We start from the raw sequence: 27,237 nt of genomic DNA on the forward strand, positions 1-27,237 counted from the left end.
TGGGGTAACTATACAGTGAGAACATTTATTTCCTGCAGACACTGGGACTGCTCTGTCCCACCTCGGGTGACTGGAGACGCAAATCCAGCCCAGCAGCTCTGGGGTCTCCTCCCAGCTCCGATTTCCACGCCACAGACGCTCCTTCCTGACCCCAAACGACCACTGGAACCCAAACACACAGAACTGAGCGGCCCCGAAGCGTCGGGCACCGGGGGGTCCCTCTGTCCTCCATCACCTGGAGCTCGGCTCTTCCCCGTCGTTATCCTGCTGCTTGGCCATGAATTTCTGTGGGAACAAGGGGAGAGGACGCTGCAGGGATATCTCAGGGTCATGTCCACAGGCAGGGCAGGTGTCACAACAGCTGGGCTCAGGGTCAGCCTGCTCCTCCCTCTGCCAGGGTGGGATCTGCCCCAAAACAGCCCGGCCTGGCTCCCGAGCAAACGGCCTGGGAAGCTCCCGAGGGGAATGTGGCCAAACCCCAGGGATCAGGACTCCCCACAGTGACAGCTGGGCATGGAACAGAAAACATTCCATATTCCCCCAGGCTGTGTGTTCCCAAACCCCCCCAGGGGTGACCACGAGCTGCCCGTGGTGCCAGGGGGCTCTGAGCCCCCCCAGACCCGGCTTTGGGGCCGTTCCCTGTCCCCAGGTGTGATGGTACCTCCATGTTGTGCCGGTGCAGGGCGGTGCGGCAGTGGTTGATCATGGAGGGCTCGTCGGCGTAGAACAGGGAGCAGATCTGGCAGAAGAAGCCGGCCTGGGGGACCAGCATGTCCAGAGCTGGGGGAGCAGCACACCACAGTCACCACACACAGCCCCACAAACGTCCCAACCCCACAGTCCCTCCCCCAACCCGGGGAATTTGGTGTTCCTGGGCAGGAATCGCAGCTTTTCAGCCTTCAAAAACCCCGGTTTGTCAATCGAGCTGGTCCCTGTGCCAATCCACACACCATTTCCACGGTCAATAACCACATCAGTTTCTGGGAATTTCTCTGGATCTCAAGGTCCCTGCAACTTCCTCGGCATCTTTTGGCCTTTGAAGTGTTTTATCTCCACTCCAACGCGTGGCTCTGCCCACCAGCCCCATCCTCCCAGGGCACGTCCCCCAAGCCATCAGACCAGGAGCCAGATGTTCCCAGCAACTCCCTTTCCAGTTCCAGTGTTCTCAGCAGTTTTATGGAAAAGGAACACTCGGGACGTATCCCACTGCCCTGTGCTAGCACTCAACAAATTTGCCTATATTTGTACATTTTAGGAAAAAAGTACTTTCCATGTTGAGCTTTCAATTGGTTAAACATGGATTTGGAGGAGCCAAGGAAAAAAACATGGATTCTGAGCCCTGTAGGAGTTTTCAATGGGTAGAAAAGTCCTTCCTGCCAGGAAAGCCTGGAGAGTTTGGGGTGGTTCCTCTGGATTTACCTCTGGGAGTGCTCTGCACCTTGGGGACACCTGGAACAGCTGCTTTCTTCTGCCTGGACTCTGGTTCTGCACCTCCTGATCCCAGCTGAGCTGCTGGAGATAGAAGTGCCCATTGGAATGGAATAGAATCACGGAATGATTTGGGTTGGGAGGGACCCAAAGCCCACTGATCCCATCCCTGCCATGGGCTGGGACATTTCCCACCATCCCAGGCGGCTCCAAGCCCCATCCAACCTGACCCTGAGGTCCCTCACCTTTTGGCTTGGAGACTGCAGTGATTTCCTCTTCCGGATTTGGATCCCCCAAAATTCCCATTTCTTCTGGTCCTGCAACAGCAACAATGTCCTCCTCCTCTGGTCCTGCACTGGCGGCGATTTCCTCTTCTTCTGGTCCTGCAACAGCAATGATGTCCTCCTCCTCCTCCTCCTCCTCCTTGTGAGGATTCTTCCCCGGGGAAGCGCTCTCCTCCTCCTCCTCCTCGTCCCCGACTTCGTCGACCGTGACGAAGTTCAGTTCCTCCTTGAGGTGGTTGAAATCAGCCAGGAAATCGTCCTCCTCCTCGTTCACCTCGTCCAGAGTCACCAGGGGGTTGTCCTCGTTGTCCTCCTGGATCTCATCCACGGTCACCAGGGCGGTGGGGTCGTCGGGCACCTGCGAGGACGCGAAGTCCCCGGCGCCGCCCTTGCCCTCCTCGCCGCTCAGGTCCGTGGGCTCGTTCAGGGGCAGCTCCTCCACCTCCCCGATCTCATCCACCGTCACCAGGGGCTCGGCCTTCAGGTCCTGCTCCTTGAACTCGGGCTGGGGGAGGTCCCTGTGGGGGCCCAGCTCGTCCTGCTCCGAGATCTCGTCCAGGGTGAGCAGCGCCTGCGGGTCCTTCACCGCCTCCGACAGCTCCTCCTCCTCCAGCACCTCGTCCACCACCAGCAGCCCCTGCGGGTCTCCCAGCGGGGCGGGCGCGTCCTCCTCCTCCCCGATCTCGTCCAGGGTGACGAAGGACGGCTCCCCCTTGGCCGCCCCGGAGCTCTTCCCTTTCCTCCTCTTGGACACGGGCTCCGACGGGCTGGCCTTGGCTCCGTCCTTCCTCTTGCCCCTGGGGGGGTTCCGCCGCAGTGCAACCGGAGACTCCACTTCTTCTACCACCTCGTCCACCGTGACAAACTCATCCAGGTTAAACGGGAACAGCTCTTCCTCCTGGCAAGTGTGAAAGTGAGAATACAACGTTCAAATTCACCCCCACCCACAGCCTCGGGAGACACATCCACACCCTGCCTGCAGGGGGGGAAAACCAACTCAATTTGAGGGTAGGAAAAACTGTCCAGGCCTCCAGTCCCACGTGGGAGGAGCCTTGTGCCAATTCATTTAATTTCACTCAGATTTAATCCAGGAAACCAAAGCACTTCGCAAAATCCCAGTGGATCAATGGACAGCATTCAACAGACAAAACCTCTGCCTATTGACAGATCCGGGTTCAAAGAGCTGCAGCCAAATGGCCACCCCAGCCCAAATGATGCACCCGATTTCTTCAGCCAGCAATCCTGATTTCTCTTACTTTTGCCCCAAATATCCCATCCTACCCTCAGATTCCAGTGGGTATCTAACACAGGATGAGTGAAAAGCTGGACTTGAAGGCCAAGGCAAGATGGGCTTTGCTGAGTTAGAGACCAACAAACACTAAGTCCAGTCCTCCAGCAGGAAAATAATCTGAAATTCAAAGCTTTTGTGCCTTTTCTTCCCTTTCCCTTTCAGAAACCCCCCACTCTTCCAGTACCCTCTGTACCTTCACTCCCCCAGGGGTTCCATCCTTACCTCCTTCTGCCTCCCACTGCTGTCAGCGCCACTTTTCCTGCTCCCACCAGGGCCCTGCAAAACGAGAGTGAAATTCCCATGAGCCAGGGTCAGCCCCTGCCCTGCTCACAGGAGACAAACCCATCACCAAACACTGCTGTTTCTGGCCCTGAGGAGCTGCTCTGGGATGTCCCCACGGCTGCTCCTGCTCCAGGCTCGGCACAGCTCCAGGGACCGGCCACCGACCACGGGTGACACCTCAGGAGCCTCTTCTGGGTGACCAGTGCCTGTGCAGGGCTGGGCAAAGCAAATCCCAGCTCCCCAGAGGACACAGCTCAGCCCCTATCCGGAACTACTCCAAGGACACGCAGTTATGACACAACCAACACTCACTTCCAGAACACCTCCGCAGGATTTTCCCACCAGTTCCACCCCCGTGTTGCACACACGGCAGATAAAAGGAACTGGCTGCCCATCAACTCGTACGGATTTATGGAAAAGGGAAGGGGAACACAGAGCCAGTGTCCCAGGCTGGGAAAAGCCTGGAGTCAGTGCCGGCAGGGGGGACCTTCCTGCCCTCTCACCTGAGCGCTGCCGGGGTCTTCCTTCGTGCTGGGTGTTCCACTCTCTCCCTCTTGGCTCTGTTTTGAACCAGCCCTAGATTCCACCTGGGAGTCCTTCTCCTGCTGGGATGAGCTCCTCCCACCGCCTCCCTGTCCATCCACTCCAGAGCTGCCGCTCCCTCTCCACTGGCTGCTCCCCGCTGCGGGCTGAGCTGCTTTGGAGGGGGTTTTCTTGTCCCCCCCTGCCTGGCCCCGGGGCTCGGCTCTGGGGGGGGGTTTCTGCTCCCCCCCTTTGCCCAGGGAGGCCTCGCTGCTCTTCGCTGGGGCCCTGGGCTTGAAGATATCCGGGATGGACACCACTGCCCTCAGGAGGGTTTTACCCACAGCAGGCTCCTTCAGCGACAAGAAGGGGTTCAGTGGAGCCCCTGGGTGGGCTCTGCTGGTGTTTGCTGCTCCTGTCCCTTTGTTTTGGTGGGCCTTGACCAAACTTCCCACGTTGCTCCCACCGACGGCACTCGGAGCCTCTTCCAGAGCAGCCCCAGCCTTGGCTGCCGGTTTTCCAAGCAGCTTCTCTGGCTCTGCCCCAGCCTTGTCCGAGAGCTTCCCGGGGTTCTCCTCTGCAGCGTGCCCAGCTTTGAGCGCACCCTCCTCCACTCCAGCCACATCCAGTTTCTTCCCTGGGGCCTCCCTGGTTTTAGGGACAGGTTTCCTCTCGGCCACCGGAGCTCCCGACGTTTCAGGGTTGGTTTTCCCAGCCTCGGGAACGGGGCTCTTTCCAGGAGCACCCAACTGGCTGGCTGGCTGGGTGACAGCAGGTGACACCGTGTCCGTGGGAGCCTCCTCAGCCCTGGGGGGCACTGCTCCAGGGGTGGCCCCCGCTGGCTCCCCGGCTGCTGGGACCACCCCACGACCTGCTGGATCCCCCTCAGCCCTGCTGGACGATCCCAGTGATTCCACGGCAGGGGCAGGCGACTCTTCATCCCCCTCTCTGCCTTCCTTCTCCAGCACCTTTGGTTCAGGAGGAGCTTTCGGAGCCTCTTCCTTCCCCGCACTGGGAGGCAGCGGCAGCTTCTCCTCTGACCTCTCTCCAGGTGATTTGGTGCCAGCAGGTCTCACAGGAACACCCATCCCGGTATCCACGTCTGTCCGGGCCAGGCTTCCAGGGGATTCCCTCGCTGCTCCTCCCGGCTGGGGCTCAGGGGGCTCCGTCTGTCCCGCTGGAATCTCCTCCGTGCCACTGGAGGCGGGAACGGCTCCTCTCTTTGCCCCCCTGGGCTCTCCTGGCGGATCAGCAGCTGGTCTTGGCACCACTCCTGATCCCTCGGGAGATTTTTTCGAGCCAGCGCTAAATGCATTTAAAAGAAACAGAAGAAATCAAACCATGTTGAGAATTCTACAGTTACAGACACCTCCCAGCACAGCAGTGCCCAGCGCTGGGATCGGGGCTGGCGCTGCCGAACGCTGAGGTGAGGAATGTGATGGTGCTGAGGACTCACCCCAGCACCTTGTGCCCACGGGCAGGCCTCGTTCCAGGAGTGCCCTGGGACCTCACACGGCCCCCCAGATTTACATCCCGGAGCGGGAAAGTGAATGTACAACGAAAATAAAGCTTGGGTGCCTCTGGATTAAGGAATGAGCAGTTTGGCTCTGTCTGCAGACCGGGCAGGCAGCAGCCCAGAGAGCTCTGCCAGGAGCAGCAGGTGTGGGTCTGGGCTCAGTTTTTGGGAAGGGAGGGGTTGCTCTGGGTTTAAACCTTGCACAAGAGGCACAGAGGCTCCCTTGGGTTCTGCTTTCCCTGGATAACCCACTGCCAGCTCCGGGATGACACAGCCCAAGGTGCCAGCGCAGAGGATGGAGCTTCTCAGAGGGCTCCAGAGACACGATGGGTGTTACTGTTTTCTGAAGGAAAGAATCCCCCAAGAACCTCGGGAGACACTGGAGCTAGAGATGCCTGTGCCTGTTATCCCACACAGCTCCAGCAAAGGAGCATCCAGCACCTCCCAGTTCAGTCAGACCCCTCCAGCAAGGGATGGAGCCAGACAGAACGGACTCAGCTCAGGGAAATGCTAAGCCTGGAAGTGGCCAAGGTGAGGGAGAAGGAGATGAAGAGACAAACATGGAGCAACAGGAAGATTCAGTAAGAAGAGGAAGATTCAGTAAGGGCAGGTAAATCCATTCATATGGTGCAAACACCAGCTCCAGGGGAGGGTATGGAGACAAAACATGTGGACAGAGGAGAAGGGATGGGAATTCTGCTCCCAGACCCTTCCCAGCACCGGTGTAACACTGGTATATGGAAAAGCCCTGCCTGTCACCAGTGGCAGCAGGGCTGGGGACGCTCCTGCCCTCAGTCCCTCCTCTGCTCTCCATGCCATGGGCTTGGTCCACTCAGCAGGGACACAGAAAGGATCCTGACATCAATAAACATTTCTGTTTGTGTCCATGCACTTTCCTCTTCTGTCTGAGCATCTTCCACTGGGATTTCCTGAAGTCTCCCCTGCCTGTGGAGCAGGACACGACCTGGGGCCGTCAGGGCCCGAAGTGCAGCTCAGGCCCAGGGTTAGATTTGAATTAAATAAAGCTCCAGCCCTGCCCTCACAGCCTCTGTGGAGGCACTTCTGGGAGGGATGGAGAAGTGTCTGGGAACAAGGATGATACACCAAGCACAGGGCTCAGCACACCTGGACTGTCACAGCTGAGTGAGGCATCACTCCCTGGGTCCTGAGGACTTTGTTTTGTGATGCCAACACCCACCCTGGGCCTTCCCAGGGCCCTGGGGGGCCCCAAAACCCACCCGTGGGCTCTGACCAAGCTGAGAGGCAGAGAGAGATGGGCAGGGGGAGAGGAGGGACCCCCAGGAAGCATCCTGGGATCACCTGCCAGGCACTGCCTGCACAGGGATGCGAGGGGTGAATCCAGCCCCTGTCCCAGCCATGCCAGCACAGAGCCTGGGCCACATCCTGCTCCACACCCAGCAAATCAGCAGGAAAAGGAGCAGTGGGATGAGCCAGGATATCAACCTGGATGAGACACCCTCAGCTGTTCTGGCTGAGTAAAACAAATCCCAGACAAAGGCAGCCAGGAAAGCACATCAGTGCTCAGCCCAAGTGTGAGGAATTCCCAGCTCAGGTGAACTTCCAGAGGTTCTTCAGCCCCTTCTGCCTCCCGAATTTCACTAATCCCTCCCTCTCCAGAAACACAGGGAAGGTCTTCAGATCTATAATAGCATTTAAAGATGTTTTCTGCTTCTTATGAAATGAACTAAAAAAAGTGAGTCCCGAGGGCTCAGAAGGAGAAGAAAGGAGAACTGTGGAGAAGGGTATTTGTAGGGAAAACAGCAGCTTTGCACGTGTTCAGCAGCCACAGCAGGGCTGGGATTCATGGAAGAGTCACCTGTTCATCAGGAATTAACGGCACTAGTGAAAGCCCCCCTGGCTGGAACCCAAAAGGTTCCCTGTGAGGCTGCAAAGCTGTGAGGAAGAGATGGTTTGGGAACTAAACGCTCCCAAAATGGAGGAGTTTCAGGGAATAAGGAATGACAACTCGACTTCTGAAAGGAATGGGATTCTGGAAATATAGAGCAGGATATATATAGAGAGAGTATAATGGCATGACTTGAAATTTAGGACCATTATTACAGAGTTTTGGAATTTTTTTTAACAATAAAACTTCTCCAGAAATACGGATTTGAGTGACAGAAAGTGATTTAAGTCATATTTGTTAACAAAAACTTACAATGTTCTACCCGTTTATAACACAATTCATGATCAGAACTAAACCCAACAAACAGTTACTCCACAAACAGAAAGTTTACTACAAGCAGCATCCATAAAACAGCTTGAAATGGCACAAACCAACCCCATTTCTGGGTCCTGGTGTTCTAGAGCAGAGAAACATTTCTATAAATCACTTCAGGACCTGGATCACAGCGTGAGGTTCATGTTAATAAGCTGAACAAGAAGTTTCAGTGCATTTTTAGAATTAGGAAACAGAAAGAACAGAGCCAGGGGCTGTGACAGAGGGAGGAGCTGCAGGATGAAATAAACCATCGGGGTTAAATATACCCCAAATTCTCTTACCAGCACGTGGAGCCAGATACCCCTGCCAGGCCCGGGGGTAAAACCCTGGCCAGAGCAGTAAAACAGTGATAAAACAGGATTTCCTCCTGTTTCCCATGGGTTTTGGATGAAATCCCAAACACTCTGGCTCTCCAGGGACACCCGGAGCACACGGAGGGCGGAGCAGCAGGACACGGCTGGTGGAGCTCCCACCAGGATTTTCCGTGGAGCGGGGCTGGAGAGAGGCTCAGTACCCCCCAAATCACAGATAGGACACCCCAAGGAAAGGCAGACATAACCCCCCAACACTTGCAGGCCATACCTTGCTCTGCTCCCTTCCTCTCCCTTGGGGTCTCTGTTCCCAGCTTCAGCCTGAAAGGCAAAACCCAGGGTCAGTACTGAGCACTTCCAGAGGCTCCAGCATTTCAGAGCCCAGCACCCCAAACTCGGGCACCAGGGGGATCAAAGGACAGGGAATCGCTCTAAGGCCCAGAACAGGGATTTCCTGGGATGACACTAGAAGGGATTTCACCAGCACTCTGCAGACAAACACGTGGCACAGCTCGGAATGTTTGTGTCCCTTCAGAGCTGTCGTGGTTTGGAGCAGAACTGGCTTTGGGTCCGGGATAGACCTGGAGGAGAGGGATGTTCAGCACTTCTCTTCCCAGAGAGCACCTTCTTTCCTGGACTAGTGAGGATGTGAATGGCTGCAGAGCTCAAGGGGAACATGTTCTTCTTCTCCTTTTCTTCTTGTCCTTCTCCTCCTCCTTCCCCTTCTCCTTCTCCTTCCCCTTCTCCTCCTCCTTCCCCTTCTTCTCTTCCTTCTCCTTCTCTTTCTTCCCTTTCTTCTCCTCCTTCTTATTACTGATATTATTATCAAGCAAACAGCCACACACCTTCTCTAACAATAAATGACAGCCCAAGTGGAACAAGTACCTACAAGACCCCCGGGCCAGTCACTATCCCTTAAATCCAGCCATTCCCTGCAGGATGACTGTGTGTTCCTAGAGAATAAACTCCTGGAATGGCTGTTAAATGAAATAATGTCTCCTGAAAAAGGCACCACAATCAAAAAAACCCTGTAAACCTCAGTGCTGAGATCTCCCTCTCCTTTCCAAAGGCACTTCCTGAATTCATTGCAGACAATCAGGATCAGAAACAGCAGAACTCACTTTTCTCTATGGATGTGATCCCAAGGCCTTCAGTTTTCTGTAAAGGTTTATCCCAGAGATAAGTGCCCAAAGTAACAGAATATGTTCCACGGAACCAAAACCTATCTGTCTTTTCCTCCAGAATCTGACTGAAAGGTTTCCAGAGAAATAACCTTCATGTTCCTTTGGTCCCCAGGCACACAACCCAGCCTTTGGAGGGGAATGGAGAAGATGGACAAGAGGGAACAGGCTCCAAATACAGCCAAGAAGAACAGCTGGGAGAAAATCAGTTTTCCCTTTTCTCAGGCATTTTTGTCTCCCTCTCAGTTACAGGGAAAAATAAACCCCTGAGTTGAACTCCAAAGCACAGGCTGACCTGGACATCTGGCCAAACGCTGTGACAGTGGCACTGCCAGCACGGAATGTGCTCCAGTGGCACATCCTCCTTCCTGCTCCAAGACTTTCCCCCTGTTTTTGGCATTTCAGCACTACTAAATTCAGATACTATCAGCAAAATTCCAGGAATCCAACTCTGAAGGGACGGAGCAGCACTTCCATGGCCGCTCCCCCTCGAAATCAGCCCCAAGTGCCCCAAAACATGCAGCTGGGAAGAAATGTTTGGAACACAGCAGGGGAATGCCATTCTTTGTGGGCACTGACTTTGGATGAAACATTTCCAGGGACAAAGGGATGTTCTTCTGTCACTCCAGATACAGGGAGCAGCTGGAAAAGTGGATCTGAATCACCCTGGTGGATGTCTCTCATCGTGAGGACTTCAAGGAAGGTTCTTTTCCTTATTTTTCAGTGCTAAGGGAGCTTATTCCTTACAATTTTTAGACTTGAGAAAAAGCTTGTTAAGGACTTGGTTATTTTCTTCAGCTACAAAGTTTAGGTAGTGAAAGATGTGGAAAAAGGAGGGAGGGGAAAAGTGGGATTATTCTGAATTTAGGCTAATTAATTGCTCCTAATGAGGGAACTGCAGCACTTCCACCATGGATGAGGGGTCAGGACAGGATGGATGCCCTGGCTGTCATTTGGAACTGTCTTCTGTGGATAAAAGTGAAGGGAAAAACCAGAATTTCCAGCACATCCTGGAGTGGGAACGGGATCCCAAAGGCATGGCACTGAAAGAGAACAGCAGCACTCGGGAAATGGGAGCTCCCAGAAAGGAATTCACGTGGATAATCACTTACTGTCTCCTGAGGAGTCAGGCTGGGAGAGCTGGGGGGGTTCCCCTGGAGAAGAGAAGGATCCAGGGAGAGCTGAGAGCCCCTGGCAGGGCCTAAAGGGGCTCCAGGAGAGCTGGAGAGGGACTGGGGACAAGGCATGGAGGGACAGCACACAGGGAATGGTTTCTCGCTGCCAGAGGGCAGGGTTGGGTGGGGTATTGGGAAGGAATTCCTGGCTGGGAGGGTGGGCAGGCCCTGGCACAGGTTGCCCACAGAAGCTGTGGCTGCCCCTGGATCCCTGGAAGTGTCCAAGGCCAGGCTGGAGCACCCTGGGCTGGTGGAAGTGTCCCTGCCCATGGCAGGGGTGGCACTGGGTGGGCTTTAAGGCCCCTTCCCCCCCAACCCATCCCAGGATTCCACGATCCGCGATTCCATCGCAGGGTACAGAACCAATCCAGCTGCAGCTGCTGGACAGTCTGATCCCCCTCAGCACACCCCGAGGGGAGCAGTGGCAGTGGCAGCCCCAGTTCCCCGGGCCCAGGCCGTGTCACCCCCCAGCTGGAGGAGCAGGGGCGTTACCTGGGCGGGCTCCCCGCGGGGGGACAGGCAGCAGCTGAGGGTGTGCTCCCCCATGCTGTAGGGATACTGCTGCAGGAAGCTGTGCATGGAGCGGGCTGCCTTGGCACTGTCCAGCTGCAGGATGGCCTGGAGGGAACAAAGCACAACCATCAGCTGGTTCCTCCCCTTCCCGTGCTCCTGAACGGACCTGGTAAATCAGCTTCCAGGCTGGGACCTCCCCCCTCCTCACCTTTCAGCCACAGCAGCTCAAGGGGTTTGTAACTCACCTTTCAAAGGTTCCAACTCGTGGCCTGAAGCTGAAAATACCTCAGGTTTTGGGTGGATTTTTAGATTTTCAAATTAAAATACGAAAACTGAATAAAAGAGCAGAGCAAGTCACTGCCTTCGAAATGTCCCAAAACAGAAGTTTTAGCCATTCTGCCATTTGTACTCCTCCTTAGAAATTCAGCTTCTTCCCAGGTTTCCACATGGAAAACCTACTTTTTTTCCCCCTCCCCGAAAGGCACTTTGCAGAATTTATTTAAAGTGTTTACCTTGTTTTTATTCTTCAGCACAACATAATGGTCGACTTTGCCGAAGCGAAGCCCCACACAAACCACTTCCAGCTCCCTGTATCCATCATCTGGCAAGTTCCCGAGGTGCACAAACTGGTTATGGATGGATTCAGTGTTTACCTAAAAAAAAAAAGGGATGGCAAAACCTGCTTTAACCTCGGCACACACTTTATGGGGCAGAAGAGCCCCACACAGTGCCAGCAGAAACATCAAACAAATCCCAGGATTTTGGGAGGATCAAAGGGGCATAAAGGCACCAGCAGGCTCCTGAAATCCCAAATAAGTCTGACCTTTCATATTTGGAAGCTGGGTGTGTTTTGCAAACACTGACTCGCAGCAAACTGGAGCAGTTTTGTTTGTACCCAGCAGAACCATAAGGAGGAAGCAGATCTCTCCAGGAATATTCCCAACGGGAAATTCAAGCCTTTGGGGTTCCTTGGGAAGTGGTTCATTGCTGGCAATATGTTTTTTAACCAAACACTTCTGTCACTTGCTGACTTGGAGTCACTCCTGGGGGTTCCTGTGCCAAAATTCCCGCAGCTCCATCCCCAGGGATTGGCCCTCCAGCAGGAAAAGCCTGGAAATGCTTTTCCCAGCAGAAATAAAAGTAAAATTCAACTCACCTGTACCTGCACTGTACAGAAATGCTGTGTATGTTCACTCCCAGCTTCCAGGAAACATTTAACTCAAGAGGAAACTGAGATAACACTTCAGTTCCCAATATTTCAGTAGGAAGGACACTAATGCCAATTAAATTAAGGGATTTGAGAGTATGTGGAGGAAAAGTTGAGAGCAACTCACCTGAGGGTCAGAATCTTTAATCAGGGCAGTAAATATGGCTTCCTTTAAAGACAATAAAGAAAAAAAGGTAAGATTTGAGCTGTAAAATACAGTCCCTGACTCCCTGCAAATGATTCAATTCAGCTTTAGTACTAAAATCAACACCTCCCTGCCATCTCTGCTCCTCTCACCAGGATCCCAAAGACATTTAACAGGATCCATTTTCAATGGCACAAACCCCTTGTTTTAGACACCAGACAGTGTTTAAAATTCATCCTAAACAAAAGAATCCCGCTCTGAATGGAGGCGTCACCAGCTGAGCTGGAGCTCCCCTGGATCCTCTCACTCACTTCATCCTTGATAGTCTTGTACTGAGGCACCATGTTGATGCAGAGCTGCTTTCCATCCAGGGACATGGGGAAGCAGGTATAGAATTTCACCATGGAATCTGCAGCTTTTCTGTTGATTTCCAGATATGCCTGGCAGAAGAAGCAAAAAAATTTGAAGGAAAATTGGAATTTATCAGAGGCATCTCCCATCGATGCTTCCTGCATCTCGTTTACACTCCTTGCAGGCTCATTTGCTGCTTCTCCAGGGAGAAACACCACCAAACCCCATTTAAATACCTTTTTGTGAGAGGATAAAATCAGCACATCCTTTAGGCCTCCAAAGGGCTTGGCCAGGTTGGAAACTTCCTCCACAGAATATCCCTTGTCGGGCAGGTTGGAGACCAGGACCACACACAGGTCATCGGGGTCCTGCGAGAAATAAGGGCATTTTGGCTGCCATTCCTTCCCCCCTGAATCAATCCTGGCTGCCCAGAGCTGTGGCTGCCCCAGCCCTGGGAGTGTCCACGGCCAGGCTGGATGGGACTTGGAGCAACCTGGGCTAGTGGAAGGTGTCCACGGAGAGGGGTGGGATTAGATGGGACTTCAGGTCCCTCTGCACCCAAAGCAGTCTGGGAGGGTGTTCTCACCAGAAATAAACAGGAAGGGGGTTAAATTGGAGGTTTTCAGACATTACAGCAACACCTGGAAACGGCTCCAGGTGTGTATTCCTACAATTCCCACCCTCACACCGACCTTCCTGGCTGGATCTGTCGATTCCTCGCTCGGTGTGGCCATTCCTGGAGGCTCTGGAAAACAGGGAAGGAGGAGTTCAGTGGTTCAGGTTTCTTTAAATACCTCAGAACTTCAAGAACTTCCTGCACTGCATTTTATGCCTTGTGAGAAACCAGTATTAAACATTCATTTCACAGTGACAACGTGGTGAGACACAGACAGTGTTAGGGAAATGCTCCCAGAAAGAACAGGTCCAAGGTGGGAATGTCCAGCCTGGAGAAGGGAAAGCTCCAGAGAGACCTTAGACCCCCCTCCAGTGCCTAAAGGGGCTCCAAGAGAGCTGGAGAGGAATCTGGGACAAGGGATGGAGGGACAGGACAAGGGGAAATGATTTCAAATTGAAAAAACGGAGATTTGGGTGGGATATTGGGAAGGAAATCTTCCCTGTGAGCGTGGCAAGGGACTGGAATGAATTTCCCAGAGAAGCTGTGGCTGCCCCACCCCTGGAAGCATCCAAGGCCAGGTTGGACGGGGCTTGAAGTAACCTGGGATAGTGGAAGGTGTCCCTGCCCATGGCAGGGATGGAACTGGGTGGGATTTAAGGTCTGTCCCAACCCAAACCATTCCATGATTCCAGGACTCTATGACCTTTCCTTATCTGTACCATCACAGTAACTGAGAATCACCACACACTTGAGCTGGGTTTAACACACAGTCTGCTACGGATGAGCTGCAAAACATGGAACACAGGAACGACTGAACCCACGGGATTAAATGAGTAGTGGAGCTGCAAACAGAGCACACAGAGAGCCTGAATCCATGGGGTTCAATGCAAGTGTCCCAGTCACACTGAAAACTCCTGGAAGGATCGTCCTGTCTGTTGAAATACATAAATCTCAGGAGTCTGCAGCTCCTTTGGGGGCCTTCAGCCCCTTCAGCCACCCCGATGAAATCCCGGGTTCTGGTCCAGCCCCCGAAACCACTTTAAGATTTTATTTCCTGGAATCCCAGTCCTTTCCACTTCCTGTCTGGAAAGCAACTCATGTGGCTCCCAAGACAAGAGAGGTTTAAGACAACTTTACACTTTACCTGGTTTAATTAAAGCTTTATCAACCTCAGGCACATCCGGCGCCGGCGCCTGAGGGGGCTGGGACGGGCTCCCTGACAAACAAACACATCCATAAAACATCTCCACGAGGAACTGCACATCCCCCAGGGGAAACGGCACTACAGACACGGGATTACCTGGCACAGGTGCAGCACTGGGCTGGGTCTCCATGGGCACTGCAGGCTCTGGGATTCCCTCCCCTTCCGTGACACCCTTTGGATCTGATGGCTCTGCTTCCTCAGCTTCCATCCCGGGCTCTGCCGAGGGCTCGGGATCTCCATCCTCAGGTTGTTCTGGCAAGGAACAGCAGGAAAAGGCATTGTTTGTTTCCACAGATCAGTTAATCCATTTGCAGCAGCAGAATGAGCTGCACTGCGCATTCTCTGTCACGTGCTCAGAGGCCTCCCAGAAAATAAATCCCAGAAAATGGACTTCCAGTGACAGCTTTGCCCCAGGCTCACCCCCTTCCCTGTTTTTTTTGGCTATTCCCGGTCTATAAACAGCCCTGACAATCCCTGCAAGGAGGGTGTTTGCCTGTGGAACGATCCACTCGTGGGCAAGGCCAGGAAAGGTGTGACAGCCTGGCCTCACAGCCGGAAATCCCCGTGCTGGGAAGGGAAAAGCACCTCCTGCTTCCCCAGGGAGGAGTGAAAGTCCTCCCTCCTCTTACCTGCAGCACCTGGAGTCTTCTTGACCTTCTGTTCTCCTGCCACTGTTGATTTCTTGAGCTTTTCTTTTTTACCTACACAAACACCCCAAAGCAGGTGTCAGCAGAAATGCTGATTATATATGACTTAAAACCAACATAAAGTATTATACATACAATAAATAACATGCATTTAATAGTAAAATGAAACAGCACAGCAATATTATACATGCATGCTAGTAATAAATTAATCACTGGGACAAATATTGCTTACTGATGTAATATTATTGTGAATAAAAAGACATTATATGCACAACAATATGATAAAAGATGGAAAGTGATTATAATAGTAAAGTATAATAGAAATAAAATAATAAAATAGACTATTACACATACCACAATATACACACATATATATACAATATACACACAAAAATCAGCTTGATCTGCAGCAATTCAACTGATATGACCAAAAAAGCCATCCAAAACCTAAGCCAGCAGTTCATTCCCACAAAGGTGCTGAGGAATGGAATCAATAAATCTGTAAAAACCACAACTTCCCATAAAAATCAAGGCTGCTCCCGAACTGAGAACTGCTCAGGAAAGGCAATAAAATAAACCAATCAAGCCAATAAATTAATTAATAAAGACAACAGACAACTCCCCCCCCCCGGTCTCACCTGTCAGGGGTTTGGGGGTCTTGGTGCTGGTGGTTGGAACTTTTCTGTCAGGAGAATAAAAAATAACCAGTTTTTGAGACAATCAGCAAATATTAAAACAGCTTTAAAAAGCTCAAACCCAGTAATAAACCCCACAAAGAGATATGAGCCCATCTGGTTCCCCATCGTTATCATTAACACTAATTTATGCAAAGGCAACACTTACTTGGTACTTGCTGAAGCTTTCTTCACGGTCAGAACTCGTTTTTTTATGGTCTTTTTGACCTGGAATGGAAAGAAAAAAGGTGACTGTGTAGACACATAAAATCATCAATAATTATCAACAGTAACTAAGTATACGTAAAGTATGGGTTGTGTTCTTCACTGTTCAACTGTTATTTTTCACATTCGATCTAAACTTTCTATAAATCTGTTTGTACAGACACACACACACACACAGAGAAACTGGATTATTAATTCTTAAAAGCAGTACTAATAATCAGTAGTAACTAACATCTACATAAATACAAGCTAGCATCTTTCAGGGTGGGAAGGTGCCCAGCCCACCTGGCCCGGGGCAGGCCGGGGTTTCTCCGCCACGCTGATCCGGACGCGCCTGCCGTTGAGCAGCACCGGCGCCGTCTCCCCGTACTTCACGGCAGCAATCACGGCCTCCTTGTAGTTCATCTCCAGGTAGGCCTGAAACACAGGGAATTCCTGCTCTTACTGGGATTCCAGGCACAGGACACCGGGATTCCTCCTCGGCAAACGTGCTTCTGATGGAACTGCGCGTGCTGAATCCATGTGCAGCTTGGTGGGCAAGTCTGGATCTCTCCATTCCACCAGAACCATCCCATTGCCTCCAGCTGCCAAGGCTCAGGCAGAGTAAAGCAGAATAAACACAATCACTTAAAAATGACACATGAATAATTTATAATAACACATAATACACATTACAGATGTTACACATTCTAAATAATCTGTAATGTATTATAATATTATACATAATGTATAATGCCTAATTTATAGATAAAATTAAAGATATGTAAATATATAAAGACATGATGTAACATATACTATATATTATATATTAAAAATCTATACATTATGTGTATAAATCACATATATATATAAATTTTATAGATATATAATGAAATGAAATGAGATTATGTGTGTCACCTTAAAGCTCCTCAGTTGTTTGTCATTAATGCTACGTTGACCTGAGGTTCCCCCGTTCTCCCTGCCCTGCTCACCTCGTTCCTGGAGCGCAGCACGATGAGGTCGCTGACTTTGCCGAAGGGCTGCACCAGCTTTTTGATGTCCTGATCCGAAAACCCGTCGTCCGGTAGGTCTGAGATCTGCAGGACGGTCCCACAGCTCAGCAGGTCCTCCCTCAGCAGCTACGAACGGGACACAGAAGGAAAACAAACACTTCCCGAGTCAGGGGTTTTGCCATTTGGCCTCAATCTCTATCCCTGGAGGGGTCCCAGGCCACGTTGGATGGGGCTTGGAGCAGCCTGGGATACTGGGAGGTGTCCCTGCCTGTGGCAGGGGGTGGGACTGGGAGGGCTTTAAGGTCTCTCCCAACCCAAACCATTCCAAGATTCCATGATCCCCATCCTTCCCTGCAGCCAGCAGACCTCAGTGTCACATGGAATGGGTCACCCTCCCAATGACCCCCTGAAGGGAAACCCCAACTGAATCCTTAAAAATGAGGGAAAACCTGCAGGAACTCACCCTGTTGTAAGAAGCAGACTGAGGTTTGCTGCTCCCTGCAGATTCATCTTCCTCCTCCTCTTCCCCCTCTTTGTTTTGGGCCGATTCCTCCGTTTTGGGGGAAGCAGAACTCGGCCCAGGCACAGCAGGCGCATCCTTCTTGGAAGCCTTTGGAGCAGCACTTGTCTTCAAGGGCTTCTTCACACTCCCAGGCACCTTCCCTGGCGGTCCATGAGTGGATGAGGATCTCCCTGATCCCAGGGATCCCTGCACAGCTGCCTGAAGTGATTTATGTTTCTTGAACTCTGCCAGGAACTCAGGCCCCAGGGTTTTCATGACGGCCTCGAGCGCTGCCTTTCTGTCTGAGGGAGGGAAACCAGGGGGGTTGGATTTACATTTAAATACAGTTTACAGATATTTCTGTTCTCTCCTACAGTTTCAGCTTCACCACCCGCTCCTGAGCCAACCCTGAGCTTAGAGAACCTTCACAGTAAATATTAATAAACCTCAGGATGTGACGCTCCAAAACAACATCCACAACAATCCCAAGGGCTGGACAAAAGAAAACGCAAAATATCCTCTAATTTTCTATGTCAGGGAATGGAAAAGAGGGACTTTTGAAGCCTCTGCTCCTCTCTCACACTGAGGCCCAGCAGTACTTACTATCTTGGTGCCTTCTGCTAAATTCTGCCTCCTTCTCTTGCTCTTTGTTGGTTTTAATTATTCTTTAACGAGCTGCTACAACAATAATTTCCTGTCTGCTGGCTTTCTGTGGAGAATTCATATTTCGGTTATTTGTTGCTTCTCCCCCTCCTCCATTTCCACGGTTTGCATTTTACCCTCAATAAACCTCTCGGAATCTGCCTGTCCCTTCACAACTTCCCACCTGGACCTCTGTCCCACAGAACCTCTCAGCGCTCTGCAAACACACACACAAGGCAGCCCGGGTGGGATCCTCCAGGGAAGCCTCCGGAAACCAGCAGGGAATTCCCGCAGGGACAGCAGGTCCCCCCGTGGCAGCGCATCTCCACCCGTACCTTCGGAGCGGCTGGACCTGCGCGAGGAGCGCTCGGAGCTGGAGGACCTGTGGGAGCGGGAGCTGGAGCGCAGGGAGCTCCTGGAGCGCTGCGGGGAGCGGGACCTGTGCCGGGGGCTGGGCCGGCGAAAGTGCCGGGGGGGGCTGCGGCTCCGGGGCCGGCGGAAGCGCCCGGGGCTCCGGGATCGGGATCGGAAGCGCCGCACGGGGTACCCGGAGCCCCCCGGGCGGTAGCGCCGCCGGCTGGGGCTGGAAGAGCTGGAGCGGTGCCTCGGGGTCTGGTTCTCCTTCCTGTCCCCAGCATTCCTGTGGGAACGAGGGAACACGGTGAGCTTGGGCAAGGTGGGAGAGAGGAATTCACTGGGAGAGCTGGGGGGGTTCCCCTGGAGAAGAGAAGGCTCCAGGGAGAGCTGAGAGCCCCTGGCAGGGCCTAAAGGGGCTCCAGGAGAGCTGGAGAGGGACTGGGGACAAGGCATGGAGGGACAGGACACGGGGAATGGCTTCAAACTGCCAGAGGGCAGGGACAGATGGGATATTGGGAAGGGATTTCTGGCTGTGAGGGTGGGCAGGCCCTGGCACAGGTTGGGCAAAGAAGTTGTGGCTGCCCCTGGATCCCTGGAAGTGTCCAAAGCCAGGCTGGATGGGGCCTGGGGCACCCTGGGCTAGTGGAAGGTGTCCCCACCCATGGCAGGGGGTGGCACTGGATGGGCTTCAAGGTCCTTTCCAACACAAACCATTCCATGATTCTGTGACTATGCTCCTCATGGAAGTTTCAGAAGTTTATTCACTTTATTTCTCCTGGTTTGTAACAGAGACCTCACACGGCAAAGCAGCCTGGCCTGCACATCCAGCTTTGGAACTCAGCTTCCCAGGAAAGACGTCAAACTAATTAATGCAACGTCTCAGGAAAATCCAAGGACAATTCCAGCCCTATCCCCCCTATTCGTACACGAGGCAAAACATGTACAAATGTTGGAGCAGCAAAACAACCCAACTGTGCTGAGCTTCACAGGGAATTCATGCACAGGGTGTGTTCTGACAAAGAATTCATCACAGACAGTCAAGGCCAGAGATGGGAGTTCACGAATTCCAGGGTTTTTTCAGCTTGTGATGATGTTGTGCCCCAAGGGATCTCCGGAGGCAGGACGCAAATAGGATTAACTGGACCAAGATTTGTGGAATTCTCAAGTGGAATGAGATGGGCTTCATGGTCCCTCCAACCCAAACCAGTCTAGGATTCTATCAAACTTAAGAGAAACCCCTCAAAACCACTACCCCCAATTCTGTACCAGAACTACGACCCCCCTGGGAGGGGCTGCAGGGGGCAAATCAGGGAAAAGAGCCGCCCTAATTACCAGAAAATAACTGAACAACTAGAAAAGCACAAGCAGATACCTGCTGGAGTGAGCCTCGGGGTTCCATTCTGGGTACCTGCCAAGGGAACAGAGGTGTCAGTGCAAAACCCAAAATTCCCACCTGCAGCACAAACCCCACTTTTTCCCCTCAAAACAGGCTGCCCTGAGCAGCTGTGGGTGCGCCATCCCCAGGAGTACTCCAGGTTGGACAGGGCTTGGAGCCCTGGGCTGGGGGAAGGTGTTCCTGCCCATGGCAGGGGTGGCACCGGGTGGGATTTATTGTCCCTCCCCTCCCAAGCCATTCCCAGCAGATCCCTTCCTGTTGCTGGGATTTATTATCCATCCCAGCCCAGGCCATTCCCAGTGGGTCCCACAGATCCCTTCCTGTTGCTGGGATTTATTATCCCTCCCAGCCCAGGCCATTCCCAGTGGGTCCCACAGATCCCTTCCTGTTGCTGGGATTTATTATCCCTCCCAACCCAGGCCGTTCCCAGCAGATCCCAAGCAGACCCTTTACTGTTGCTGGGATTTATTATCCCTCCCAGCCCAAGCCACTCCCAGTGCATCCCACACAGATCCCTTACTGCTGGCGGAGCTTGCGGCAGCTCTCGATGTGGGAAGGGTTGTTCTGGTGCAGGATCCAGTCCTGGTAGGGGAAAGGACACCCCGAGAGGTTGGATCAGAGTGGGAAATGTCAGCACTGCCCACAGTCTCTAGTGATGTTTGCTGTGTTTTGCCTTCCACCACATTTTACCTTAGGAACGATCTTAAGGTCAAATTTCCACTTCAGGTATTAAAACCCTAAAATATTATCACCATGAGGTGACACAGAACACAGAGTGGAAGGTGAGCAAAATACAATGTGTTCCATGAAACAGATGAAGGAACTGACCCCAGCAGCACCCCGGGGGCTGTCACCACACGGATCAGGAAAGGCTGATCCAATAACTGGGTAAATTAAAGGAAATAAAGCCATTACTGGCTTTCACAGGCTGTCAGACCAAAGAGCACCCCCAGCAAACCCAGAAAACACAGAGCCCCAGACGTGGCATCTCCGAGTCAGATCTCATTCCCACCCCAGCCTGGCTTTCCACGCCTGGAGCTGCAGAACATTCACCCCCAATCACGTCACAGCTAAAGGTCACTCCAAAGCCTCGGGACGTTCTTCACACACACACACGGATTTATTTTACATTAAACAGCCTCATCAAGGGGTTTATCTTGAGGAAAACTGTGGAGTTTAGCAGAGACAGTGCAAGCCCTCGAGCTTGAAAAAAATCTTAATATTACTTACAAATCCTTAAGGTCAGGTTTAACTGTGAGCACAGACAGTCCCCAGTGTGGGGAGCTGGAAAGCAAAGGAGTCAGTTTGCTGTGGAGAAGGGATATTCCGTGGTCTGAACCTCTAAGGTGCAGTGTGTCTGTGGTAATTATTAAACATTCCTAAAAAACCAGCTTCTAGCTGCTCTAATGGTATAAAACACAATCAAATATATAACAATGAACATAAAATAACAGCTGTATAACGCAGCTGGCAGGCCGGGCTGGGTAAATACTCCCCAGCTGTGAAATTCCACGTCACTTTTCCCAAGAACACGCTGGTCTGGAAGACAAGAAGATGCTCCAGCGTGTCTCTGGCAGCACATAAACCCTCTTGTTTCTCTGACAAAGAGCTGGTGGTGGGAGGGGAAGGAGCCCCGGGAAGGGCACAGCTCCAGCTGGGAATGGCTGCTCCCGGCACTCACACCACCAGCTCCAGGATGTGCTCCAGGCCTTCCCAAACTCCCATAAACCTGGGGGCTCAGTGGAACTAACGTGCATTTGAAGCACAGGATTTGTTAGGGTTTCCTGCAGACACCCACAACCCACCTCCAAAGGCACTGGAAGATCCACTCACCGTGTTCCCAACGTTCTGCTCATTCCAACTGCCCCAAACGAGGCAGGAAAACACTGTTTGGGATCACTCTGCAGCCAGCTCACGAATCAGAAGCGGCAACTCACCGTCACACACTGGTTTTCCCTAATTCCAGGCCATCTCTAAGCAATCCTGTTCAAAGGATCCCATTTTTCTAGGCAATTTAGCCAGGACACAAAGGCTGAATCAAATGAGCTGTTAGAAATTAAAGGGAATTTGGCTCCCAGAATCCACTTCCATGGTGCCAGAGAAGGGGACACGGTGCCAGTGAGGCCCAGGGAGGGCATTTGGTTTCCAAGTGCATCCAGATGCCGATCCAATGCCATTCCTGGGATTACAAAGGGAGATTCTCCTCCCAGCAGACAAGGACAACGTTCTTCTCTTTGCCAAGTCTTTGCTGTGCCAAAGCCCTCCTGCATCCCAGAGCTACAGGAGTATGGATTTATGGATGTTCCTCCTCTTTGACTCGTTCCTGGCCCTTCTCAGTCTTCAGGAATATTCCACTGTCCAAAGACTCCAGGTTGGAAAAGTCCATCTCATCCCACTCCTGCCACGGGCAGGGACACCTTCCAGCAGCCCAGGTTGCTCCAGGCCCCTTCCAACCTGGCTTTTGACACTCCCAGGGATCTCTGGGCTTCCATCAGTCCCCAGAGATGGATCCCTTCCCATCACACCCTGCTAAGAGGAAGGGCTTCCATACAGACTCCTCCAGCAGCTGCTCCACAACCCAACTTCCCCCAGGGCCAAGCCCCTCCACCTTCCCTCACCCCATCCCGCCCTCCTCCGCCTCAGGGATCACCACCACCACCGTCCTGACACAGGAGGTGAGGGGGCAAAGCATCTCCAGTCTTAAACTCCCCTCAGCAAAGGAATTCTGAGTGCAATTCTCTGTGGAAAACAAGGAGTCCCCGTGACTTCATGTGATTCCGGGTCCAAGCCGCCGCCGCCCTCCCCTTACGATGGTTTAGAGAACAAAGCTTGTGGTAAATACACGGTGCACACGATCCCTTTGTGCTGGGAACTCTGCAAATCCACTTCATTCCAAACGGGAAGGGTCTGAAGGTGGAGAAATCCCACTTTGCTACCCCAGCACAAAACAAGCTGAAGTGGGAAATGGGGCTGCTCTGTGAAATATTCATAGAACGCTAAAACACACGGAGGGGTTTGTAAATGGAGCTAAAGGAGGGAGGTGAGACTCCACCTGGCCAAGGGCAGAACTGGACACTGCCCTGAAAACAGCACAGAACACGAAGACACCAATTTTTGAGAACACCTTCCAGGCCAAGCAGCATCAATTTACATCTTCAATCCCATTTTTATGGCTCAAAAAGCCGACCTTGTGTGAGAGCTCCCTTTTCTACAACCCCGAGGAAACCACAGGGACCTTCCCAGACTCACTGAGGTGGGAAAAGCCCTCTGAGATCATCCAGTCCAACCTCCCCAGCACTGCTAAAACCACCACTGACCATATCCCTTCCTGACAGGCAGAAACAAGGTGGGATCTGTCCCATTTAGGATGCTGCCCCAGACCCTCCTTTCAGCCCCGAGGCACCTCCACTGACCCCAAACCCACGATGTCTCGGGCAGGTGAGGGGCCTGTTGACCTGCCATCCATCACTGCACCTGAGGGTTATCCACAACTCACCAAGAAGGCTCCAAGCTTAAAAGTATCTATTTTTCACAGGTAAGTCCATCACAACTCCAGATGTAAATGAGAGATACCACAACTTGTTACTTCTGAACTGCGTATTAGCCAAAAACCACCTTAAAAACACATCAGTCTGTAGGAGGGAGATTCGGGGTGGTTTTCTCATTACAGAAGAGCGAGAAAATACATTTTCTGTCTGACACTCCAACCTCTGTGATTCGGTACTGCAGACACCTCCAGGCCATCTTCAGCTTGGATTTCATCAGAGCTCCTTAATTCAGGGAGATAATTAAGGAAGAGCTGCAGGGAGGGCCAATGGGATGACTTGGGCACCAACAGAAGGGTTTTCCAATCCTGAGGACGCTCAGCTCCCAGTGTTTTGGCACGTTCAGGGCAGAGCCAGGCTGGAGGGACACAGAGGGGAGGTGATGTCTCACATCCAGGGGTAAACCCCTGCTTTTAATAACCAATGGCAGGGAACGTGCTGGAATTCTCTTCCAATGGGCAATGCAGCTTCTGCTTCAGTGCTGTCAAATCCGAGAGGGATTGGACTTCAGTCCAAGAGGGGACTAAAGGCAACTGTGAAAAAATGCAGCTCCTCACTGTGAAAGAGCTGAACTGGGAATCCCCCACTGTGATGTGACTGCAACCTGGCCTTCAGATACTCAGTACCTTCAAGTGTGGGATGGAGAGAAGTGTTTCTTCACTCAGCATCTTCCATCATCCTCATCTGCTCGTGTCACATCCTGCCCTTTGCTGCCTGGCTCCAGAGCAGAGGGGCTCCAGCCCTGGCAGCATCTCCGGGGCCTCCTCTGGACTCTCTGCAGCAGCTCCACGTCCTTGTGCTGTTGTTGCCAGGGCTGGAGGCAGCTCTGCAGGGGGGTCTCACTGAGGGGGCAGAGGGGCAGAATCCCCCCTGTCCTGCTGCCCACGCTGGGGGATCAGCCCAGGGCACAGTCTGGGGACACCTGAGGCCCATCCAGCTCTCCCAGCACAGGACAGGGGTGTCCAGAGACACAAACCCTCACTGTCCAGGTCACCTTTAACCACCCACCTGGGGCAAAGACCCAAACTGCGGGGATTTGCAGAATCAAACTGTGGGGATTCTTCGTTCTCTGCGCTTCACCAACCCACGAGATGAGCATTTCTCCAACAAGTTTCTCTTTTTTGCAGTAAAACTCCAACTTTTGTGGTTCTTTGGCTCCACTGTTGTGTCACCAGGGCTGGTCCCAGGAGGCCTCAGGTGCACAGACACCAAACACTGCCCTGGAGGAGGTCAAGCCAGGCCAGAGCCAAAGGAGGTGGGACAGGAGCAGAGGCTGGGAGGCTGCAGTCAGATCAGGATGTCTGGGAACACATCCTGTGCTGCAGTGCCACCAGGACAAGAACTCATAACCTTTAATCCACCCCCAAAACCTCCCAGCTAATTTGTCAACAAGTATTTTTAGTAACAACATTTGCTTCATTTTCCCAGGCTCCCGTAAGCGAGCGACTGGACAATTCCCACTTACACAGATCCCACTTTCCCAAAGTGCTTCTTTTCTTCCCTTTATGTTTTAAATTCCCTTTTCCCCTTTAATAACACCCCCTCTGATTTGTTCCATTTCACCCATTCTTATTTTAACTTACACCTCTTTTCCCATTTCCAAGCTGCTCATCCTCCTGGGGGAAAGGCCTTGGGAATTTCTGTTTATTTTTCCCTAACCCACCTTTAGTCAGTCAGATTTTTAAATCACAGCACAAACAAGGCACAAAATCTCCGGGATTTTGCCAAATTACAAAAAGTCCCTCTCCCACAACCTTCCCCCAGGTTGCTCAAACACTGCATGCAATGTAAACACATGAAAAGATTATTAATGAATTATTTCATGGTTTTTGTTACCCTCTCCCTTATTTTTGATATGTCAAACCCCGGGCTTTCCAGGAAAAGCCACAGCTTTCAGAATGTTTTTTATCTCCCAGTATCCATCAGTTTTCCCTTTTATTCTCCCTTCAAGGCTGGACTGTGACTCCCTTCAGAGCTGGAAGCTCGGCCGGATGAATGGAGGCATTTTGTGTGTCCCCCTGAGCCAGGCTCCAGCCTCTGGAACACTCACACAGAGCACGCCTGGAGAGGAAAATTTCGGGTTCTAAATGGGCTGGTTTGTTTCAAGGCAGAGTTTGGATCAGAGGGGTGAACACATGAACATCTCCCCACCCCGTGACATGATTTTAGCCCCCCCGATGACGTTCAGGTTTCACTCCACTGCCAAGGGTTTGTGTTGTTGTCCGAAACCCGCTGCAAAGGCAGAAACCATTTGTGATATTAAACAGAATTAAAATTCAGCCTTTAAACAGCTGTGAAAGGCAACTGGGAACAGAACACAGTGTTACAGCCACTGCCAGCACATCAGCACTCAAACTGGCGACCGGCACCCCAATCCATCGAACTGCCGGGAAAACAATCTGCCCCCGGAGCGGGGCGGCAGGAAAGGTGCCGGGCACACGCTTAGGGAATAATCTGGGAAAGACACTCACCTTCATCTGAGTGCATTCAAGGTTACACAGAGAACACAAATGTGGGAATATTCGCGGCGACGTCGCATAGTAGTCGTTCATCATGGACGGGGTGGGCAGGCGTTTGCTCTTCTGGGTGTCGTGGAACACGGGCAGCCAGGACGCCTTCACCACCCCGAACGGGGACTTGATGGGCCCCTCGGCATGGAAGCCTTTGTGGCCCCCCCCGGCCCTGCCGGAGGAGCCGGAGCCGCTGCCGGTCTCACGCTGCTTCTGCTCGTGCTGGCTGATGGCGGCCAGGAGCCCGGCGGAGAAGGGCGGCGACGTCAGCGGCGGCAGGACGTGCTGGGACACGGGCGGCTGCACCAGCGGCGGCATCACGGGCGGCAGCAGGGGCTGCGCCAGCGGCGAGGGCAGCAGGGCCGGCATCATGGGCGGCAGCACCGGCGGCATTGGCGCCTGCGACGCGGGCGGCACCACGGGCAGCGCGGCGGGCGCCGGGCACAGCCCCGACACCTTGGCCGGGGGCTCGGCCGGGAAGAACGGCGGCGCGCCGGAGGAGTCGCCCTGGAAGGCGGGCAGCTTCATCAGATCGTCGGCCGGGAACACGGGGTTGCAGGGCACGCCGGGCGGCGGGACGGGCACCGGCACGCTCTGTTCCCGCGGCACGTCCTCCCTGCCGTCCGCGCCCGGGCCGTCGGGGTTGTACACGCAGGGCTCCAGGGGCGGCTCCGGGAGCCCCTCGGGGGCGTAGGGGCACACCTCCAGCGGGTCCTCGGTGTAGCCGTACTTGCTGGCGTGCCCGTAGTCGATGACCTTGCCCTTGACGGGCGCGCCGCCCGGCTCTGCCCCCCGTTCGTCCCCGCGGGCCGGGCCGCGCAGGCCGGGCGCGGGCTGGCCCATCTTGCGGATGCGGATCTCGCGCAGGATCCGCGGCATGTTCTCCGGGGTCAGCTGGTCGTCGGGGTAGCGGCTGAGCTCCTCCAGGTCCTCGTTGGACAGCCCGAAGCTCGCTAAAATGCTGGAGGCGCTCTCGGGCGTGTAGCGGTTCTGGGCGCTCGAGTTCTGCTCCAGCACCGGCACCGGGGCCGGCGCGGGCGGCTTGGGCGCGGCTGTCCCGGCCGGGCACGGGCTGCTGTCCCAGCGGTTGGGACGAGGGTCTCCCTTCTGCTCCTGGTGCAGGTTGTTCTTCTCCTTGACCTTCCTGGGATCCGCCCTGTGCAGCGTGACCCGCACGTTGATCCTCTGGGAGCCCGTCCACTGCAGCGAGTCCTGGCCCGGGGGTCTCTGGGGCGCTGCCTGGGGGGCTCCCGGCGCTGGCTTCCTCTGCGGCCCCGCCGCCCCTCCTGCCCCGAAGGATCCCGGAGGCTTGCTGCCTGAGGGGTTGGGTCCCCTGGGCCTGGGGGGCAAGGTTCCTCTGGGGCCAAACATCGCGTCTTTGGGCAACGCCTGGCGGAACCCAGCGTGGGCAGGGGCCGCGCCGCCGCCGCCGGACACCGAGGACCACGACTGCAGAGCCAAGTGGGTCTTAATTTGGGC

At 53.4% G+C, this 27,237-nt stretch overlaps 1 protein-coding gene across 1 annotated transcript; it reads right to left on the reverse strand.

The window, feature by feature from the left end:
* Window positions 1–27,237, reverse strand: ZNF638 (zinc finger protein 638). The gene is made up of 24 exons (XM_027907923.1): window positions 25,720–27,237; window positions 20,224–20,285; window positions 19,680–19,715; window positions 18,286–18,590; window positions 17,270–17,610; window positions 16,786–16,932; window positions 16,100–16,231; window positions 15,759–15,817; window positions 15,554–15,597; window positions 14,898–14,969; window positions 14,365–14,520; window positions 13,141–13,214; window positions 12,685–12,816; window positions 12,409–12,537; window positions 12,080–12,121; window positions 11,258–11,398; window positions 10,725–10,850; window positions 7,692–8,197; window positions 3,789–5,112; window positions 3,226–3,279; window positions 1,674–2,610; window positions 1,378–1,512; window positions 662–780; window positions 1–285 (listed from the first exon to the last, which is right to left on the reverse strand). Exons 1-24 carry the CDS (start codon window positions 27,127–27,129, stop codon window positions 232–234), a joined length of 6,537 nt encoding a protein of 2,178 aa, XP_027763724.1. The 5' UTR covers window positions 27,130–27,237; the 3' UTR covers window positions 1–231.

This window comes from Empidonax traillii, unplaced genomic scaffold, assembly GCF_003031625.1.
Source record: "Empidonax traillii isolate 1590-97213 ecotype Southwest subspecies unplaced genomic scaffold, ASM303162v1 scaffold1574:size89603, whole genome shotgun sequence".
In the NCBI taxonomy this organism is placed as follows: Eukaryota; Metazoa; Chordata; class Aves; order Passeriformes; family Tyrannidae; genus Empidonax; species Empidonax traillii.

Bases quoted from the DNA above. Each gene is read 5' to 3' on its own strand.
- ZNF638 (XM_027907923.1), bottom strand. From the start codon at position 27,129: ATGTTTGGCCCCAGAGGAACCTTGCCCCCCAGGCCCAGGGGACCCAAC. The intron at 13,215-14,364 runs GTAATCCCGTGT...GAACCACTGAAC, and splicing joins CAGTGCTGCACCTGTGCCAG to TCCTCCTTCCCTGTTTTCCA. The intron at 12,122-12,408 runs GTGAGTGAGAGG...TTGTCTTTAAAG, and splicing joins ACAAGACTATCAAGGATGAA to GAAGCCATATTTACTGCCCT.